This window comes from Diceros bicornis, chromosome 13 (assembly GCF_020826845.1).
Source record: "Diceros bicornis minor isolate mBicDic1 chromosome 13, mDicBic1.mat.cur, whole genome shotgun sequence".
Lineage (NCBI taxonomy): Eukaryota > Metazoa > Chordata > Mammalia > Perissodactyla > Rhinocerotidae > Diceros > Diceros bicornis.
The window spans coordinates 13,734,669-13,753,570 of NC_080752.1; the positions used below are offsets into that span (position 1 = coordinate 13,734,669).

At 53.3% G+C, this 18,902-nt stretch overlaps 1 protein-coding gene across 7 annotated transcripts in view; it reads right to left on the reverse strand.

Moving 5' to 3' along the window:
- Positions 1-15,281, reverse strand: part of TTC39A (tetratricopeptide repeat domain 39A) — a 41,953-nt gene extending 26,672 nt beyond the window's left edge. For 2 of the 7 annotated variants that reach the window (XM_058552375.1, XM_058552380.1), the window contains exons 1-2: positions 14,996-15,281; positions 6,766-6,870 (exon numbers count right to left, since the gene is read on the reverse strand). In XM_058552375.1, coding sequence (XP_058408358.1) covers positions 6,766-6,870; positions 14,996-15,117 — 227 coding nt within the window. In that variant the 5' untranslated portion in view covers positions 15,118-15,281. Of the gene's footprint in view, positions 1-6,765; positions 6,871-14,261; positions 14,395-14,995 lie in introns of those variants that run through there. The other 5 variants (XM_058552378.1, XM_058552381.1, XM_058552376.1 and 2 more) reach the window with 5 other exon arrangements.
- Between the last annotated feature and the right edge of the window lie 3,621 nt (positions 15,282-18,902).

Consider the following 18,902-nt stretch of genomic DNA (forward strand, 5'->3'; position numbering starts at 1 on the left):
AGGCGGCCATGGCCCACAGTGGGGACAGAACTCAGGCTCAGAGTCCCTCAGAACAGGCTGGAATCGTGGCTTCGCCAGTTACCAGCTCTGTGATCCGGTGAGTCTCGTACCCTCTCTGAGCCTCAAGTTTCTCCTCTGTAAAATGGATACAATAACCCTTCTCTCTCAGGATTTTGTGTGGCTTAAATAGGATGCCCAGGCCAGGGCCACATCGCAGATGCTCAATAAATGTGAGTCCCTCCGTGTCCTGCCAGGGTCAAGAGTCATTGCCCCGGATAAAAACTTTCTACCGGAGAAGGGGTTTCCCTGGCAGCACAGGACCCAGCCCGGAGATAACCCCCTCCCTGCAGGGTTCTCCAGCTCTCAAGCCCCTGCCTCTCTCTTCCTCTCCCTGCCCAGGCGGCAGGCCAGGACTCAGCCCCACCCATCCAGCCCCACTGCTGAGCCCTCACTGGTGCTGGGCCCAGAAGGAGCGACAGCCCCACCTGGGCAGCTGGCAGGCAAAGTGGAATTTCTAGTTTGAGGCCCAAGGCCCTGACACAGCCTCTGCAGCTGGGAACCCTGGCCCCTCCCCAGCCCACCACTTGGAAGCCCAACTATGGGCTGGATGGGAATCTGGGACAGAGGTATGACAACCCCCCAGACCTCAGACACCCCAAGTTTAGTTTGCACTCCACAAAGTTCTTGTTTGCACATATAGCATCCAGACCCCTAGGAGCAACAGTCCCCTCACCTCTGAGCTAGACTGAGCTCTGGGACATGACGCCCACTGGGGTCCCACCTTCTGGGCCCAGACCAGCTGTCAAGATGGGGAGGGCACTGGAAGAGCCATCAGAAGAGCAGGGTGTTGGAACCAGAGACTCCATGGCCACCTGGAGGTCAGCTGAGCCCAGTGGCCCCCAGTCTTTCTCTCCTCTGCCAGTAGCCAAGGCTCAGGCCCTTGTCAGCTCCTTGTCAGCCATCCTTATCCCCACCATCCAGGCCTCCTGACTCTGACCCAACCCCCCCAGCTCCTTCATGGCCCCGCCTCACCACCCCAGTCCCAGCCTAAGCCCTCAGTTCCCAAGGACTTCTTTGGGTGAGGCTGCTCCAGGCTGGAAGGCAGAGGCAGCCACCCTGCCTCCAAGCGGCTTTCCTTCACCCTTATAAGCCCCCACCCCACTTCCTGGTTCTCTCAGGATCCCACCTCACTGCCCTCCTCTTCAGCCCAAGAATCTTCTGGGGGACCCATATCCACAGTCCACCTTCCATCACCCTGCCCTCTCCCTTCTGGGACCTGCCTCAGCTCTCTCCACTCCAGCCAGGCCACACGTCTCTGTTCCTCAAATATACTAGACTCTCATTCCCTGCCAGGCTTTTGCACAGGCTGTTCCTCTGCCTGGAAATGCCCTCTCCATCAGGTTGACTCTCATCCAGCCTATCGCAGCTTAAATGTCACTTCTTCCAGGAAGCCGTCCAGGGCTGGCTTCAAGGGTGTGTGATCTGTGCAGTTACACAGGGCTCCATGCCTAAAAAGGCCCCGTGCTTGGTTTAATGTTCTGCTGTTGCTGTCTTGAAATCCTTAACAATTTTTGAACAAAGGACCTCACACTTTCATGTTGCAATGCACCCAGGGAAATTATGTAGCTGGTCCTAAAGCCTTCCTGACCAGCCCCTCCCCATATGAATTGGGGTCCCTGTACAACTCTCAGCACCACTCCTTATTGCTTCTTTCACTGTTTCCCCGCAGAAGGAACCCTGAGAACAGCCTCCGTCTCACTCAGTCCTGCAGCCCCAGCACCCAGCACCCTGCGAGGCACACGAGGGCACTCAGGAGGTGTCACCAAATGAACCAGCGACAGGTGCCCAACCACCCCAACCCACACATCACACTTTGACCTCCTCATCGTCCCACAGAGTGGCTCTGCTTCTGGAGTCTTAAGTGATACCACCCCCCTCCCAACCACAACCTCCCCACCTCCCCGCTCTCTCCTTTATCACTCCCACTGCCCCATCACCCCACCTCCAGCCTGTCCTCTCTTCCTGCCCACCCAACTTAGCTTCCTCATACCAGCCACTCTCTTGTCAAAATACTCACTGCTGAGCCTTCCAATCTCCTGCTGCGCCCCATTAGGAAGCCCGGCCCAGGAGCCAGCCACTGTCCACTTTCTCCGTGTTGCCACCGAGCAACGCTGGAGGAAGCCACCAGCCAAACGGACAGGCACACCCTGAGCAGGGGCACCAACCTTGGCCAGGCCCCACATGCTACTCAGAAACTTCTCCCCTGGGGCCGGCCCCGTGGCTTAGCGGTTAAGTGCGCGCGCTCTGCTACTGGGGGCCCAGGTTCAGATCCCGGGCGCGCACCGACGCACCCTTGTCCGGCCATGCTGAGGCCGCGTCCCACATACAGCAACTAGAAGGATGTGCAACTATGACATACAACTATCTACAGGGGCTTTGGGGGGGAAAAAAACAAAGAAACTTCTCCCCAATCCCTGTCACCCCCCGCACCAGCCTGGCCCCTCACTCTCGGCAGGGGACTTTGCCTCTTCCCTCGCTGGACGCACCCAGAACTTCCTGCCCACCCCCCCCCAACACACACCTGTTCTACCTCCTTCACTCCGGGTGGTGGAGGAGGCAAGGGTGACGCCTCCCATCCAAGGCAAAGGCCTCCACCTGCTTGAGATCCAAGACGGCCCAGGAGGCAGAGCGTGGGTGGTGGAATCGTATGGGCCTGGATTTGAATCCTGCCTCTGCCACTTATCAACCGCGAGCATTTATTTATCAAGGAAAACGAATGGAGTAGCTACCATGTGCCAGAGACAGTGCTCAGGGACAGACACGGCGCAAAGTAAAATAAACTAGAAGCTACTCAAAGAAGGGACCAACGGAAGGCAAATGCTGAGGGTGCGGGGAGGGGAGCTTGATGAGCCCTGTTACTCCCCATGGGCAAAGCACGGATAACAATTAAATGAGACATTGTGTGTACAATGAGGAGCAGGGAATGAAACTGGACCCCAACATCTTTGAAGCTTATAGGGTTACAAATGGGCAGGGGAGGCCATTTTTTAGCAAGAATTATTTCCTCTAGACCAGCGGTTCTTAACAGAGATGGGGGGCTGGCCCGGTGGTGCAAGCGGTTAAGTGCGCGCACTCCGCTGTGGCAGCCCAGGGTTCACGGGTTTGGATCCCGGGCACGCACCGACGCACTGCTTGGCAAGCCATGCTGTGGCAGCATCCCATATAATATGGAGGAAGATGGGCACAGACGTTAGCCCAGGGCCAGTCTTCCTCAGCAAAAAGAGGAGGACTGGCAGATGTTAGCTCAGGGCCGATCTTCCTCACAAAAAAAAAAAAACAGAGATGGGGAGGTATTTTTATACCACCACCACCCCCCACACACACACGTCTGGCAATTTCTGGAAACATTTCTTCGTTGTCACAAGGCAGGGTGGGGAGTGTGCTAATGAAATCTACTGTTTGGGGAGACAGCTCTTAAACTCAAAAAGAAAGGAAAGGTCTGTTTCTGGAACAGGGCAGGGGTTAAGATAAAGAGAAGCTACACTGCCTTAAGCGTGAGATAAACGGTGGCCTCAGGGGAAGACTGCTTTCTCTGTGGTGCCTCCTTCAGGAAAAGCATTTCTTCTCAGGGGCCTGAGTTGCAGGACTCCTGGGAGAATGTCCCCATGAGGTGAAGGAGGGTGAGGCAGCCCCTCAACCAGGAGGGGTCTGTGGGGGGAGGCAGGGAGACTGGCAGGAGGGGTGGTGAGGCAGGCAGCCACTTAGGGACAGGTGATGACCAGGAGAGAAGTGGAGCCAGGTACCCTTCCAAAAACACTGGGAGGGGCACCTGGCTGTTCGGTGAGAGAGCAGGATGGGGCTTGGCCTGCCTCAGACGTGGCCACACTCTTGCTGCAGACCCGGCCCTGCCCCACCTCAAGCCCAGATCCCCTCAGAGGGTGGGGATGAGGTGTGGGGACTGCCACTGGAAGGACTGTTATAAGACTCATGATCATCACACCCCGGAACCCTGACCCCCTCCAGAAGCTGGGCCACTGACCCCAGACAAGAGAATGACGGGTCAGTCAAGTCTAGAGAAATTGAACAGGCCAGACTTGGGGACTTGGGGAAAGTAGTCCCCCTGCCTCAGCATCTGCTTTCCCTGGGGGCTTGGGGGAACCCAGCAGGCCAACCTAGAGCTGAAAAGAGGGGATGAGGCAAGTAGGCAGCAGACATGATCAGACCCCTGGCCCCTCACCCCTACTCCAAACCCTGAATTCAGACAGCCAGGGCTTCTCTGCCCAGGCTGAGGAGCAGAGGATTCTTGTCTGGAGAAGCTGACATCTGGGGCAATAACATCCAAAAGCCAATCCCACCAATTATAAGGCTGCTTGGCCCAGACTTTCCAGTAGGCCTTTAAGCAAACTTGCTCTTAAATATGATCACACAGACAGCCAGGGACCATCTGGCATTTGAGGAAAACCCCCATGAGAAGAAGATTCCCCCATTAAACAGAAAAAGGGAACCTGGAGAGAGCCAAGATTATGCAGAAAAAGAATAAAACATTTTTAAAAGAGATAATATTCTGTGATAATAATACTTATTAGAGTACTTAACATGCCAGGCCCTGTCCTACGGATTCTCATATTCCAGATACAGATATAAAGAACAAAGTGCACTCATAAACCAGGAATGAGATGTTTTAGGGAAAAAAAGAACATTCAGAGAACAATACAGAGTACTAGGAAATTAATCATACGATTACACAAAAAAAGAAAAGTCAATAGAAGGATTTAATGATAAAGTTAAGAAAAGCTCCCAAAAATCAGAGGGAAAAAAAAAGAAATGCAAAAAGTGTAGGGAGAGATAAAAGCTTAGAAGAGGAATGATCCAGGAAGTCCAATATCTGACTTAAAAAAAGCCCAGGAAAGGGAAACAGAACATGGAGGGATCATATGAGAGAATTTCCTAGAACTGAAAGACAGAGTCTCAAAAAAATAAAAAAGACCTACATTCCAGGAAGCACATCACTGTGAAATTTCAGAATTGCAGGAATAAAAGAGAAGATCCTAGACATTTCTGGAGAGGGAATAAAGATCACATGCAAAGTTAGAAGAATTCAGGTTCTCACAGCTACAGTAGATGCTAGAAAACAGGAGTGTAATGCCTTCAAAATTCTGAGAGGGAAGATTATATCCATGCAACTCTTTCTTAGGAAATTTCTAGAGGACAAGCTCCGGTTAAATAAGGGAGGATACAAGAGAGAAAAAGCCGGATCAAGGAAACAGGAAAGAAGCACAGCAAGTTCCAGGAGACAGCTGGGAGCTGGCCAGTAGACAGGTCTGTCCTGCAGGAGACGGGTTTCCAGGAAAGGGAGGGACTGAGCACTTACCTGATATGTCTGAGCATTTAGGGAAAAACTCACAATAGGAGGATCGGATGGAGTGGTTATAGAACATTCAGGATAAATGTATAGCAAATTAGGCAAATGAAAAACAAGACAATTATTAACTCCAGAAAGGGAATGTGATCTTACAATGTACAACTTGTCTCTACAATGAACACTATTACTGTTACAATAATGTAAATATTGATCATTGATTTAGCCAAATATTGTGATAGAATGATAAGAGGAAGATGAGGGAAGGGAGGTGGGGCAGGGGTACAAGAAAGCTAAACTCTTATCTACCAATAGATGATGTTTAAAAGTAAAAAACACTGGCGGGCCGGCCCAGTGGTGTAAGCGGTTAAGTGCGCGTGCTCCGCTGCGGTGGCCCAGGGTTCGCCGGTTCAGATCCCGGGTATGCACCAACGTACTGCTTGGTAAGCCATGCTGTGGCGGCGTCCCATATAAAGTGGAGAAAGATGGGCATGGATGTTAGCCCAGGGCCAGTCTTCCTCAGCAAAGAAAAAAAAAAAGAGGAGGATTGGCAGATGTTAGCTCAGGGCCCATCTTCCTCACAATAAATAAATAAATAAATAAATAAATAAATAAATAAAAGTAAAAAAGCGTGAATTTTGTACTATGTCAATTATATATCTCAATTTAATTTCAGTCTCTAAAAGACTGAAAAAAGTGATAAGCAAAGAAAGAGCAGTAAAAGCATACTATTTAGAAATAAGGCAGTAGGGCCGGCCCCGTGGCTTAGCGGTTAAGTGCGCGCGCTCCGCTGCTGGCGGCCCGGGTTCGGATCCCGGGCGCGCACCGACGCACCGCTTCTCCGGCCATGCTGAGGCCGCGTCCCACATACAGCAACTAGAAGGATGTGCAGCTATGACATACAACTATCTACTGGGGCTTTGGGGGGAAAAAAATAAAATAAAATAAAATCTTTAAAAAGAAATAAGGCAGTAAACACTAGAAGAAATGGTTAACCATCGTGAGCACCCTAAACGGCTTGAGTAAAGGCAAGTCAAGTCTTGAGCAGGTTGCGGAAAAATACAGAAAAGGGGCTGTGTTAGAGCTGACGGGGAGAAACCCCGAGTGGACTCAGTGGCAACAAGAAATCAAAGTGGAAGAGGCCGAGAGAACCTAAGGGGAAGGAAGTCACAGTGACATTGGGGAGGGCCTGGCTGCTCATGGCTGTGGAATGGGAGCCTGAGCCATTTTTATGAGATTCTCAGGGGTCACAGTGACCCAGAAGGCCAAAGGCATTCAGTTACTCGGGGTTGCTCTCAGATAAGACCGCTGGTTCACTCTGACACCGCCCACCCCTACACTCACACGTGGACTCATGCACACGTGCGCACACATGCCCCCACCCCCAACCTGGGCTGAAGCCTCACCTGGGCTTGAGGTAGCTGAGTGCTTCTGAGAACTGGTTGGTGAGGAAGAGGTCCAGGGCGGTCATGCACTGGTCCAGGGCCTCATGGAGGCTGCTCACAGGAGTCCTGATGGGAGAGATACAGGGTGTGACTCGGGAGCCCTCAACCCCCATCTTGGCCAGAACAGAGCCTCACAGAGCCCACTCGACCTTCCTGGTGGGCCTTGGACGCCTGTCACGAGCTCCTCCAGGCTGCCCACTCCATACCGGGACACAGGGACAATGTGAACCCACCTCTAACGTTCCCGAAGGTAGGAGGAGAGCACAGTGGGGATGTCATCTGAGATTTGGTGGAGGGGGCTGGGGAGGGGCCAAGGACAGGGGGGCAAAGAAGCCTGAGGAATAAATTATCTTACCCCCTACAAGGGTAAAGGGAGCCTTTGTGGCCCCTCTGACCCATTGGGCTTTCTGCCCCCCTAGGTGGGGCACAGCCCACCCACTAGGTCCCACTTCAACTCTTTTCTTCCTCTTTCTTCCCGCCTTCTCCTGCCCTCCTCAGGCCTGCACTCTAGAACCCCAGAGACACTGTCACAATGGGCTATGGTGGCAGCAGACCTATAAGAGCTTCCCAGGGCCTTTTGTGCTCAAGGGTCACCTTCCCAACAGCACCTCCAGTACACCCCCCCTTCCAGTCCTTACACTTACAACTCTTATCACTCTCTGACATGTGTTTTTTTTTACTTATTTTTGTATTTATTGTCTGTCTCCCTCCACTAAAATGGAAGCTTCCTGAGAGCAGGAATCTTTGTGTAGTTCACTGTTGTATCCCCAGTATCTAGCATCTGCTACAAAGTGGGCTTTTGATAAATATGTTAAGTGACTAAGTGAATGAATGAGTGAATGAATGAAGAGTGTAAAGCTAGGAGACCAAATCCCTGACCTTTCTGGGCCTCAGCTTCCCAATCAGAAAAACGAGAGAGGAAAGTAGGAGATCCCAAAAGTCCTATCTGATGGTCTTGAGAATGTCTCTTGTCAAGAGGTCTCTTTTGAGTGAGAGCAGGTTCCAAAAAAGGGCCTCAAGGATCTCAGTGAAAGGAGACCTTTTTCCCCAAGTTAGTTAAGAGCAAGTTCCTTCTCCGCCAGGTGAACGCCTACACGTACCTTAAGGCCCAGCTCTAACGTCTCCTCCTCTGATGCATCAGCAGATCTTCCCAGGCAAACTGAAATGCGTCCTGTTCAAACCTGAACTCCTGTTTGTTCTCCCAAATCTGGTCTTCCCCAATCTTTGCCACCTTAATAAATGACACCCCTTTACCCAGTTTCTCAAGCCGGAAATCTGATAGCCATCCTTGACACATCTCACTCCCTGGCCTCCCTTGCCTACTCCATCACTAAGCCCTATCAGTTCTACCTCCTGAATATCTCTAAATCCACCACCTTCCACGCTCAGTGCCCTCCGGTGCAGCCCACTACCATCTGTACCCAGGTCTGATGGAAGACCTCCTCACTCTCACCCCCCTCATCCCTGCTCTCTCTCCGTTAGACCAAGTTACTCTGTGTTTCATGTCTTTTAACTCTCCTTTGCCATCTCTTTCACACTCTCTGTTAGATTCTGAGTAACTTCTTTAGATCTTTCACTTCACTAATTCTCTTTAGGGTGTCTGATCTGTTACTTATCCTGTTTACTGATTTTTTTTTGGTGAGGAAGACCAGCCCTGAGCTAACATCTGTTGCCAGTCCTCCTCTCTTTGCTGAGGAAGATTGGCTCCAGGCTAACATCTGTGCCCATCTTCCTCTACTTTTTATACGTGGGATGCCTGCCACAGCCTGGCTTCATAAGCAGTGCGTAGGTCCACACCTGGGATCCAACCCTGCAAACCCCGGGCCGCCAAAGCAGTGTGTGCAAACTTAACCACTACGCCACCGGGCCAGCCCCTCTACCGAGTTTTTAATTTCAGTGATTATATTTTTCATTTCCAGAAATTGCACTTGGTTCTTTTTCAAATCTGCTTGGTCATTTTGGGCAGTACTTTGTTCCCTGCTTATTGTTTCAAGTCCATCTTTGATTTCTTTACACATTTTAAACACAATTATTTATATTCTATATCTCATAATTCTAGCACCTTACACTCTCAGAGAAACTAATTCTGCTCTTTCTTCTTTCCAGCGTCTATTGCTCACAATGACTTGTTTCTCTCTGTGTTTTGTAATCTTACCATGAGCTCCTATTTGACTGATCCCAAAGGGATCTTAGGATGAGGATCTATTCCTCCAGAGAGGATTTGCATTTACTTCAGCCAGGTTCCCTGGGGCACTACCACCTTGAGACACTTAAGTTCCTTTTTTAGTTTAGTATTTCCAGGACCACAAAGGGAGTATGTATTCAAACACAAAATCTGTGGTGAAGGCCGATCAATATGTATAATTTTCTAGGGAGCCTTTTTTCCCCCCACCACCACTGTCATCTGTCTTTGCAGGCGGGTAGATATTTTTTTCTGGTCAGTGCCCCTTCTTGCTGAGGGTGTGGTCCTTGAAGGTCCTAGATTCATGTGGTGGTGGTAGGAGGGCTCAGTTCCAGCTCTTCACGCTGTCACTGGGTAGGCCCAACACCTTCTTTCTCATCCCTTGAGTGGCTGTTAAAACTCAAGGTTCTGGGTTTCTGGAATCTGTAAATACTCCCAGGTTCCTGTGGCTTCCTCTTGTTTTCCACCCTGATTTCAGCTCCCTCCTTATTCTTGGCTTGAGAGGAGTTCTGTTACCTCTGTGGGAGCTCAGGAATGTATTTTAAAGGATGTTTGCTGTCAACCATCCAGCCTCTGGGTAGTTTTTATAAGGGAGGATGTTGGAAGCATTATTCCCTCTAATCCGTCTGTCTCATTACAGCTAAAGTCAAAAACCCAAATCTGACCATGTCGCTTCAGGACCTGAAATCCTTCACTGCCTTCCTATTACTCTTAGCATAAAGACCAAGCTCCTTTCCATGGCCAAAAAAGGCCCGAACGCAAGCAGCCTCTGTCCCTCTCTCCATGAGGCAGGGACAGTGTTTTCCTTCGTGCCCAGGGCTTCACCTAGTAACTGCTGCTCAGTCCACTCATCTCTGTTGGATGAATCAATGAAGAGGCAGTGAGTACCTACTGCCCCAGACATGTAACTGCATTCTCTCCTTGAGCCCTCACAAAGCCGTGTGAGGAGGGCTTATCACCCTGAATGCAGATGTGGAGACTGAGGCACAGAGGAGGGGTGACTTTGCCAAGATCACACACCCAAACACGGGTTCTAACCTGTTTCTGACTGAGCCAGTGCCCACCAGCTCAGCCCCAGAGAGTCAAGTCCATTGTCCTGGATCGTGTCCGTCTCTAAACAATTCCAGAGTCAAGAGCCTGCCTCTCATTTCTGCACACACCCCACCACCATCTGCACCCCCCAAGGAAGAGGTTTTGCCCTCTTGGTCTACCTGGAGAGACAGACGGACAGACAGCCAAGAGCCTTATTCCCTCCCCTGGCAGCCCCAGTACCTCTTCTGCTTAACTGTAGTGAGGGGGTCTGAGGTGACCTCTCCAGACAGGGAGCTGCTTCAGGCTGGCCCTGGGGCTGATTTCTTGCCTCCTTCCCTTCCACAAACACCCACTAATCTCTGGCTCTGGGCCAGGCCTGGGGCTGAGCTCTAGGGACACAGAGCTGACCCAGACCTGGGCCTGCCCTTAAGGAACTCATGGTCTAGAGAAGTGACAGATACAGGCAGAGGCAGTGACAGCGAGAGCCATCAGGGCTGCGATCACGGAAATGACTGGGTGTGAGGAGGTCCAGAAGTGGGGGTGGGGCACTCAGGGAAGCTTTCTAGAAAAGATGGCACTGATTTGAGGACAAGACGGAGAAAAAAGTCAAAGAAGGGGAAAGAGTGTGAGCAAAGTGCTGAAGGCATGATACCATAGTGAGGAGGAGGCACAAGGCAGGGCAGGAAGACAGAGGCTCTGGAAGGCCCGCTAAGTGGAAAGGTGAGGCGGGGGCATCCTGGCCAGCTGGGGAGCTCCAGAGGGCTGGAGACACTGGCCCTACTTGACTTAATAACAGCATTTACAACTACCCCATCACCACCATAAGAATATCGCTTCAAGTTATCTAAATTGATGACTGCATTATGTCACTCAGTCCTCCCACCAGCCCTGGGAGGCAGACGCTCTTATCTGCATTTGACAGATAAGGAAGTGAAGACAGTGAAGACAGGAATCTAGTCTCCCCCTCCTAGGAGCCTGAGAGAAGACAGAAATGCCTTCTGCAAAAGCAACCTCACCAAATCTTTCTCCTCCCCTGGCTGTGACTGACGTCCCTACTTCTCCGCCAGCTGCCCCCGTGTCTTCAAGGCGTCTCTGCTCCAAGCCACCTTGCCAGGCCATGGCCAATATATGCCTGAGCTCCCGAGCGGTGATGGTGGCCTCTCCACTGTGCCTTGAGGAAACTGAGGCGTGGGGAGCACTGAGCTGGATGGAACGTGGAGCAGGGCTGGTGACCAACGCCAGGAGCTTTGGCATAGTGGGGGAGGGGGGCCTGAGGCCCAAGTGAGAAGGGAGCTGGAGGGTGGGAGGGGGTGTCAGGCAGCGTGGAGCCACCCCACTCTCCTCTTCCTTCCCACCTCCCCGCTGTAGTCTGCCTGGAAGCTGCTACCTTAGCGCCTGATGGGCAGAGCTGGGTGGAGCTGGGGGACTCTCAGTGTCCTTCCTACCTTGACCGCAGTCAGGGTGAGGTGGCTGTGGGGCAGCGGAGGCAGGGCAAGGAAGTCACTTGGGGAGCAGACCGGAGTCAGAGCTGGCTTTTCCTCCCTGCTCCACCATTCGGGGGAAACTTTGGCTCAGAGGGTGAGGCAACCTGTCCATGGGGACCTGTCACTTCCAAAGAGACCTTTGTAAATTGCAAATATGATTGTGACTCTGCTTCCAAAGAGTCCCCATTAGCTGCACATAAAGTGAGTATCACGTGGCCTGGAGTGGTGCGGCGCGGCCTTGGAGAGTTTTGAAAGCAGACAACCCTGGACTCAAGCTGCAGCTCAGCAGTTACTTGCTGGAGAAACTTGGGAAGGTTCTTTAACCTTTATGAGCTTCAGTTTCCTCATCAGTGGAATGGGAATGACAGCACCTACCTCCCAGGGTTGTTGTGAAGAATAACCGAGACAATGTAAAGCACAATAAGAAGTACTCAGGAAATGGTAGCAATTGTTATTTTTTTCCTAAGATGATGTATTTCATCAATTCTTTTCTCAAGTAGCACCACTTTCATAATGAAACTAAGTAACTTTAAAAGATTGAGGGCACCTATCCAATGACCCAACGATTCCACTCCTACGGGGCAACCTAGAAGAACACCCATGTATGTGCAAAGGACAATGATACGAGAATATTCACTGTTCAAATAGCAAGACACTGTGAACCACCTCAGTGTCCATCAAGAAGGCTGGCTAAATGAACAGATGAGGGTCTCCACATCCGGTGGCATATCATACATCAGGGGAAGTGGGCACCGGAGCTAGGAGGATCAAGAAGGCTAAACCTCGGGAACCTGAAGCTGAGTGAGAAAAACCAAGCTGCAGAATGATTCACGCTGTATGACTCCACTTATATAAATTTTAAAGAACTACATATTTTTTAGACTTATACACAATCAGCAAAGGAATACAAACAGAGAAATGATAAAACCCAAACTTCAAGATGGTGATTATCTCTGGAGAAGGAAGGGGGAGAGGCGTCTACAGGGGCTTCAAAGATCTCTGCCACCTAGTTCTTAATAAGAGGAGTAGGAAATAAATGGAGCACAATGTTAATATCTGAAAAAGTGGGGTGGCAAGGGCATGGGGTTCATTTTATTATTTGCTATATTCTTCTGAAGGTTTAAAATATTTCATAATTGTTAAAGTGGTGGAGATGTAAAGCTTGGTGTGTTCACCACTGACTCTCAGACATGGGGCCCAGAGCAGGCCTCGGAGTGTTGAGTGACTGGATGAGTGTCTATGGTGAAGGTGGAACTGCTTTGCCCTGCTCTGCTCAGACCCCACCAGGCTGGTTCTGACCAGGGGCAGGAGCAGATGGACCTGAGTGGCCTCAAAGAAGAGTGGGACCTGGGGAGTATGCAGCGGGGCAGGAAAGGTTCAGTATGAGGAAGACCCCCCACACCCCCCACACCCCCGCCAGCGCTACCAGAGCGAGCTCCAGGGGCCACAGCAGCCCGGAGTTGTAGAGGGGACTCAGGCAGGGATGCGAGCGCGCAAGGAAGAGGGATGAATGTGGGAGTTCAGGATTCTTTGACAGGTGTCCTGTTCCATGCCTGCCTTCTCTCCTGGAAACCACTCTTCTTGGCCCAATGGGGTGGTGCTCAGTCAGGGCTAGGCAAGAGGGACCTCACCAGGCCCCAGATTTACAAATCCAGCCCAGAGCAGGAAGGGAGCAGCCAGCTCAGCCTCTGTATTGTTCCAGGAGGGACCAGAAGTCTGGAGAGGATAAAGGATTTAGCCAAAGTCATACAACAAAAATGGTCAAGAGAAGACTCACCACGCAGCCCTTCCCCAGGCCAGGGTGTCCCCCAGCCACCCCACTTCCAAGCCCTCAGCCTGGGGCGCACAGAGGCCCTGTGGAGGCCTCCAGCTGACAGCTGGCACCAGCCTTGTCACCTCCCTGTTCGTGTATTTGCCCTGAGGCCCTTGGCAAATATTGTCACTGGCGGTGAGGCTCCAGATACGGCAGGCACCCCTCCCAGCTCACCTGGGCCGGATCTCCACCCAGCAACCTCCCAGCAGTGGGGGTTCCCAGCAGCCACCCCCTATCCACTGGGGCCCAGGAAAGGAAAGAGATGCCCAGGTCTCCCACCAACTGGCAGCTGTCACTGCTACAGAGGCAGTGTCGGGGTCCTACAGGGTTCCTCAGTGAGGTGGGGGTGGGGGTGGGGGCAGGCAGGAGAGCCATGTTGAAAGTGACAACACCCACTTGCACTACTCCGGTTCCTGCTGCGCCCAATGGGCCGGCCGGTTCATATCTTAGCCTTTTAACTCCTCCAAATATCCCTGAAGATGAGGCAGTGTGGCCTGCGGGTGGGGGCTCTGGCATATGGGTTCAATTCCCAAGCCCACCTCTCACCTCTCGGGGGACCGAAGACAAGTCACCTAAGAGCTATGCCTCAGTGTCCTCATCTGTAAGGGAGGGGCTCAGTGAGCCCACCCACAGGTGTAACCGCCACGAGAGGAGGAAGGCGGCTCCGAACGTGGCGGTTACTACAGTGAGAAAGTTGGGACCCAGAGGGGAGGGGCCGCCCCGGGCGCCCAGCGCCTCCACTCCGCTCGCGCCTCTCGGCCGCCCCCTCCTCCGCTCCCCGGCACGGCCCGGAGGCCGGCGGGCGGGGGCGCGGGGCCGCCGGGGGCAGCGGCTGGAGCCGCAGTGCGGCCGCGGGCGGGGGCGCGGGGAGGCCCGGCCGGCGCCCGCCCCACGCCCCGGGCCCAGCGCCGCCCGCGTCCCCGGGGCCGCCCCGCCGAGCACTTACCCCGCGGGCGGAGCGCCCGGGGCGCCGGCCGTGGTCATCGGGGAGGGCGGGCGGGCCGCGCGCCCCGCCGGACGCCAGCCGTGGCCCAGGTGCTGCCGCCGGAACCCCGAGCCGAGTGCGGTGCGGACGCGGCGGCCGGGGAGGGGCGCGCCGGGGGCGGGGAAGGCGGCGGGGCCGGGCGGGCCTCGGTCTGCCCACCCGCGCAGTGGGGCCGCGCCGCCGCCCGGGGCTTCGGGCCCAGCGGGGCGGAGTGCGCCCCCATCCCCGCCTCCGCCAGGCGAGAGCAGGGGCGCCCGAGGTCTGCCGGCCCAGGCCTGAGCATCCTCTGCGCGCAGCCCCCGGGACCCGGAGCTCGCGCCTGCCGCGCACGGCCCCGCCTATTTGGGGCCAGAAAGTTCTCCTAGACCTGAGGTCTCCCTCCCTGTCACTGTCCCCTCCCCCACAGCCCCGTCTCGCAGGGCCCCCGCCCGGACCCTCCATCACCCCACCGCATTGGTGGGGGGCGTTCATGCAGAGAGGGACGCTGCCTCCAGAGTCGGGCTTGGATTTTAATCCCACCCACTTGCCCACTGCCATACTGTGTGTGCAGGAGGCCAGAGGGCGGGAAATAACGCCGTTTAGCACTCATGCTAGCCAGCAGTTCACACTCGCCTTCTCAAATAATCCCCATAACTGCCATTTTACAGACAGGGAAACAAGCACAGAGTTCATGTGACTTCGTCACGGCCACTCACCTAATAAATGTCAAATTGCGGTTGGAACCCAGCCCTCCTGACTCCACAGTGCACACTCTTGCCTCTTGCCCCCTTGGTCCCCTCTCCCCTGAATCCACAGTGCCTATATGGGGGTCACCCATGACACTCCTCAGATATCCACTGTGAGCCCAACCTTGAGGTACACGTCTAGGGTCAGGGGTGGAAGCCAACCTGGTCTTCTGGCAAGAGCCACCGGCCCATGAGGAGTTAACCAGCCACCACCTCCAGGCCCCAGATGCTCTTAACAGTGACTCATCAGAGCACGTGGCAGCCATTAGAGCTGTCCCTTCACAAAGGCAGGGGACAGAGGGAGGAGGGACTCCAGCGCCCCTGGATCAGCCCTGAGCACCAGGATGTCAGAAGAGGAGAGAGGAGGAGGCTGCAGAAGCAGCCATAGTGGGAAGAGGGCTCTGCTTAGGTCCAGGAAGAGCCAGGCAGATTGGGCCTGGTGGCAGAGGGGTGAGGTTTAGGGGATTACTGTTTAAATCTAAACAGGCTGCCTGGAAAGGTCGTGAGTTCTTAATCTTACCCATATGTGGGCAGAGGCCAGATGCTCACTTTCAAGGATCATCTCACCTCTGGGATTCTCACACATAGGCATAGAAAAGATAATCAACTATAAGGAGCAGGCTATCATGACTTCCACCATCAGCTATAAGATTCCAGATAAGGGAGAGTGCCACCTAGGCTGGAGGAGTGGGGGCGCTTCGTGGAGAAGGTGGGCACAGAGTTGAGCCTTGAAGTTTATTATTTATACACAATGAAGTCGTGGAAAGGGTGTACCAGATGGGAGAACAGCATGGATGAAGGCACCGGGGTGGGCAAAAGCACACTGCTGACAGCTGGAGTTTGTGACGCTGGCGAGAAGGCCAGCAATGTGTGTAAAGACGAGCCTGGGTGATGAGGCTGGGGGGCCCTCACACACGCCATGCACATTCAGATCTCTAGGCATTTGCACATGCTGTTCCCACCCTCTGGAACACACCCTTCTTCCTTGTCACTTTATTATTCATTCATTTAACCAGGTCAGTCCAGAAGCTTACAATTGGAAGTCTTCTTTTAAAAAAAAGAGAATACAATTTTACCAATATAAAATTGCCAGGGTCCTCCCAGAGCCTTGGGAGGGACCAGGTGAGTGAGGAGTTCTGAAGCTAAATCTTTACTGTATTCGACCAATATTTATTAAGAATCTGCCATATGCCAAAGCTTCTACTCACCCTACAGGTTTCAGTTCAGACGCTGCCTCTTCCAGGAAGCTCTCCCACGCTGGATGGGTCAGGGGCTTCCTGGGCACACACTGCCCTAACCCCTTCTGACCTCCCCAAATCACCCTGGGCTGACACCATCTGCGTGGGGTGATGGGGGAGTGAGGTTTGTATGTGACTGGCTCTGCCATCAGACTGGGAGCTTCTGGTGGTCAGACCTGGTCAGACGTCTCTGTGTCAGACACTAACACTGGGCCCAGCACTTGACAATTTCCTCTGAGGTAATGATTGTAATAATGACTGACGTTCATCAAAGGCTTATTACGTGCCACACATGTTAAGTGTATAACACGGATTATCTCCTTTACTGCTCCCTTTTCACCACTTCTCTGAGCCTCAGTTTCCTGCTCAGTAAAATGGAAATACTGCCCGCTTCAAAGGGTTGCAGGGAGGATGAAGAATTCATGTCTGTAAAGTGCCCAGAACAGTGCCCGGCATGTAGCACAGTGCTGTGTAGGTGCTCTGAGGGTGGTGGTGGTGAGGTACGTGCTGTCATTCTCCCCCTTTACAGATGACAGCTGAGCCTCAGCAAGATAAGCAGCCCGGCTGCTTTCAGAGCTGCAACTCTCCCCACACCACAACAGCAGCAGTGATGCTGGGCCACTCACCTGGTGAGTCAGAGCATCGGAGTGGTCCACCCTCAGGAGGGCTCCACCTAGGCAGCCCCCAGGAGCTATGGCCCAGCCCCAACCCTGGGGAGCCTGTGAGTCACCATGATTTCTGCCTCCCACCCAGGTGACCCTGCTCAGATCACCTGCCCCTCCTGACCTCCAGCTGACAGGCGGGCCCTGGAGACCAGGATAGCATCCTGAGTCCTCGGCCCCTTCCCCCACTGCCAGGGCACCTGTTTCCCGGTGCTTTGTGCCTGAGAGATGCCAGGCCTGCTTTCCTCCTTCATTTTCTCCCCAACTTGCAAGAACAAATCACTGGGCTCACGCACTTCTCACTGGCTCTGAGGACCTCCATGGACTGTTTCACCTATACCATCTCTCAGCTGAAGGCAGCCCTCAATAAATATCTGTTTAGTGAAACCTCCTCAAGATGCTCCAGAAATCTCTGTAGTAGCTTTATCTCCCATCCTACAGAGAAGAACACTGAGGTTTGGATCAAGTGTGCCTGGGACTCACGTATAGCCATAGCCTGAACCCAGGTCTCAACTCTATCCTGTAGGGGAAGTGTGTGGAAATGGGGGCGGGGGTCACAGAAATGGGGGTGCGAGCATGTGAAAAGTGATGCCATTGTAGTAGAAAGAGCTCAAGCTGTGAAGTCAGCCCTGCCTCTACGTCTCTGAGCCTTAGTCTTCCCGTCTGTAAACCTGGGATAATAGTGCCAAGCTCTCAGGGATGTGTGAGGATTACTGAGCATTACTCGGGTGACCCCCGACCCCCTTCCCCATCTCAGCCGCCTTCTCAGTCCCTTCCTCCAGCCCTTTCCCTGACATGAAGTGCCCTCACCCCAACCCCCACTGTCTCTACCAGCCCACAATTCCCCTTCTGAGACTCCAGAACCCTCCCAACCCAGCTGAGCTGGTGACTGTGAAGCGAGTTTTCTTAAAGTGAGTGAGCACCACTCAGTAGGTTACAGGCTTGGGCTCGTTAATAATTCACAAGTAAACAGGCCCATCAACAAAGGGCCCAACGTTCCCTGGCGAGGGGCCCTTAGGGAGGACCTAGACCTGCTCCTTGGGCGAGCCTCCTCCCTTCCCATGGACTCGGACCCTCACTCGCTGTGTAACCTTGGGCAAGTTTTTGCCCCACTCTGGCCCTTAGGTTCCCTCTTCCCACCAAATATAAAGGGGAGAGAAGGTTGGACCTGGAGCTCAAGGGCCCTCCCTGCTTGGATGTTCTCGGTTCTGGGATCTGAACTCTTCTACAGTCTGGTCTCCAGGAGCAGCCAAGGGTGGGTCTAAGGAGCAGCCGTGGTCAGGCACCAGAGACCAAGAACAGTCCTGACTGAAAAGAAGAGGCAGAGCTCTAACGAGGGGTTTCCAGCATTGAATGGCATCATCTTGGAGGTTAGAAGTTGGGCTGCAGAGCCAGGAAGATCTGCTGGACTCCTGGCCCCACTACGTCCTAGCTGGCAGCCCCAAGCAAGTCAGCCTACCAGCTGGAGGCAGGGCAGGGAGTGGCTCAGAGAGCAGGTCTGACCTGCTCACCTGAGCTCTGACACCCTGGACCAGCGACTTCATCTCTGAAACGCGGATCATGACAGCACCAACCTCACTGGGTTGTCACAAGGATTAAATGAGGCAATATACACAAAGCACTTTGAACAGGGCCTTATCATTGTTGTTTGAGCTTTAGTTTCCTCACCTATAACGTAGGGATAATAGGATTGGCGTGAGCGTTAAATAAGCAAATGGACCTGAAAGCGCTTTGGAGCCATGCAGGGCTGTCCAGAGAAGAGAGATTTCCCCGAAGATGTGCACCCAGACCTGGCCAGGAGCACGAGGACAGAGCAGCATTCACTGGACACCTACTACATACCTCAGGGCAAATGTGCTTCCTCAGGCACTGCCGGTGGGAATAGAAAGTGGCACCGTCTTTCTGAAGGGCAGGTGGAATCATGGACTGACAGCCTTAGAAAGATGACCCAGTGACACCTGGGCAGCAAAAGTGTCT